Raw genomic sequence first — 1,320 nt, forward strand, 5'->3', positions numbered from 1 at the left:
GGGGTGTGATCCCACCTACTAGATCAGCACCTAGGAACGCTTAGTCGTCCTTCCTCGGAGAATCAACCGCTAGAAGGCCACCTCAACGGGAGGGAGAGACTGGCCAATTCTAGAACGGGCTCTTCCGAGGAAGGAGTTCAAGCCCCCGCGCCACGACAAGGCGGTTCCTTATTGCGGGGGTGGAGGTCCCAGCTTCCATTTTCCTTATATGTGCCGACACGGGCGCCAGCCTCAGGTGAGTGAGCCCCAGCTAGTGGCTCAACGGGCGTGGGAACCGTTGCCATCTAACGCTATCGGTAAGTTTCAACGGTGGGCGCCTATAAATAGGTAAGCTCTGGATTTTGATTGCAAGGTTTTTGAGATACCTATAAAGCAAGCATCATGTCAGGTCGTGGAAAGGGTGGTAAGGTCAAGGGAAAGTCAAAGTCCCGCTCGAGCAGGGCCGGCCTTCAGTTTCCTGTAGGTAGGATTCACCGCCTTCTGCGTAAGGGAAACTACGCTGAACGTGTCGGAGCAGGTGCCCCTGTGTACCTGGCTGCCGTCATGGAATACCTGGCTGCTGAGGTTCTCGAGCTGGCAGGTAACGCCGCCCGTGACAACAAGAAGACCCGTATCATCCCCCGTCACTTGCAGCTGGCCATCCGTAACGACGAGGAACTCAACAAGCTCCTCTCTGGTGTGACCATTGCCCAGGGTGGTGTCCTGCCTAACATCCAGGCTGTGCTCCTCCCCAAGAAGACTGAGAAGAAATAAATCTTTCTCTCGGTTGCCTCTTTTCAACAACATCGGCTCCTTTCGGAGCCACAAAATCTCCCTAGAGATGTAATTGACTACTCAACTCTATCAATCCCAAACTAATAAACTACCTACTCAACCTCAACCTCAAACCCCAAGCCTAAATGCATAGATTGCAATATCAATGTCATATTCTTCAATAACATTGTCATCATACTCAACTTCTCAACAACCAACAAAACAACTCACCGATGCCCCCACACCATACTAAATGCCAATCAACTAATTTACTTATCACCCACCCAAAATCAATTTAAAATTCCAAAAAATAGTGTTCATAAAGAGTGAGAAAGAGAGAGAGAGAGAGAGAATCAAAGCGAAAGAAAACATGAGAGAGAGAGAGAGAGAGAATCAATGCGAAATAGAGAGAGAGGGAAAGAAGAAGGAGAGAGAGAGAGAGAAAGAATCAAAGAGAAAGAAAACATAAAGAGAGAGAGAGAGAGAAGAAGGAGAGAGAGAATCAATGCGAAATAGAGAGAGAGGGAAAGAAGAAGGAGAGAGAGAGAATCAATGCGAAATAGAGAG

The 1,320-nt window shown here is 48.4% G+C and overlaps 1 protein-coding gene across 1 annotated transcript; it reads left to right on the forward strand.

The window, feature by feature from the left end:
* The first annotated feature begins 289 nt into the window (after positions 1–289).
* On the forward strand, positions 290–809 carry LOC122242135 (histone H2A). The gene has a single exon (XM_042999360.2). It carries the CDS (start codon positions 382–384, stop codon positions 751–753), a length of 372 nt encoding a protein of 123 aa, XP_042855294.1. The 5' UTR covers positions 290–381; the 3' UTR covers positions 754–809.
* The last annotated feature ends 511 nt before the right edge of the window (positions 810–1,320 follow it).

Source organism: Penaeus japonicus, unplaced genomic scaffold (genome assembly GCF_977035675.1).
Source record: "Penaeus japonicus unplaced genomic scaffold, GWHDUDI00000001_assembly GWHDUDI00001009, whole genome shotgun sequence".
NCBI lineage: Eukaryota > Metazoa > Arthropoda > Malacostraca > Decapoda > Penaeidae > Penaeus > Penaeus japonicus.

Coding starts and splice junctions, on each gene's coding strand:
- LOC122242135 (XM_042999360.2), top strand. CDS start 382: ATGTCAGGTCGTGGAAAGGGTGGTAAGGTCAAGGGAAAGTCAAAGTCC.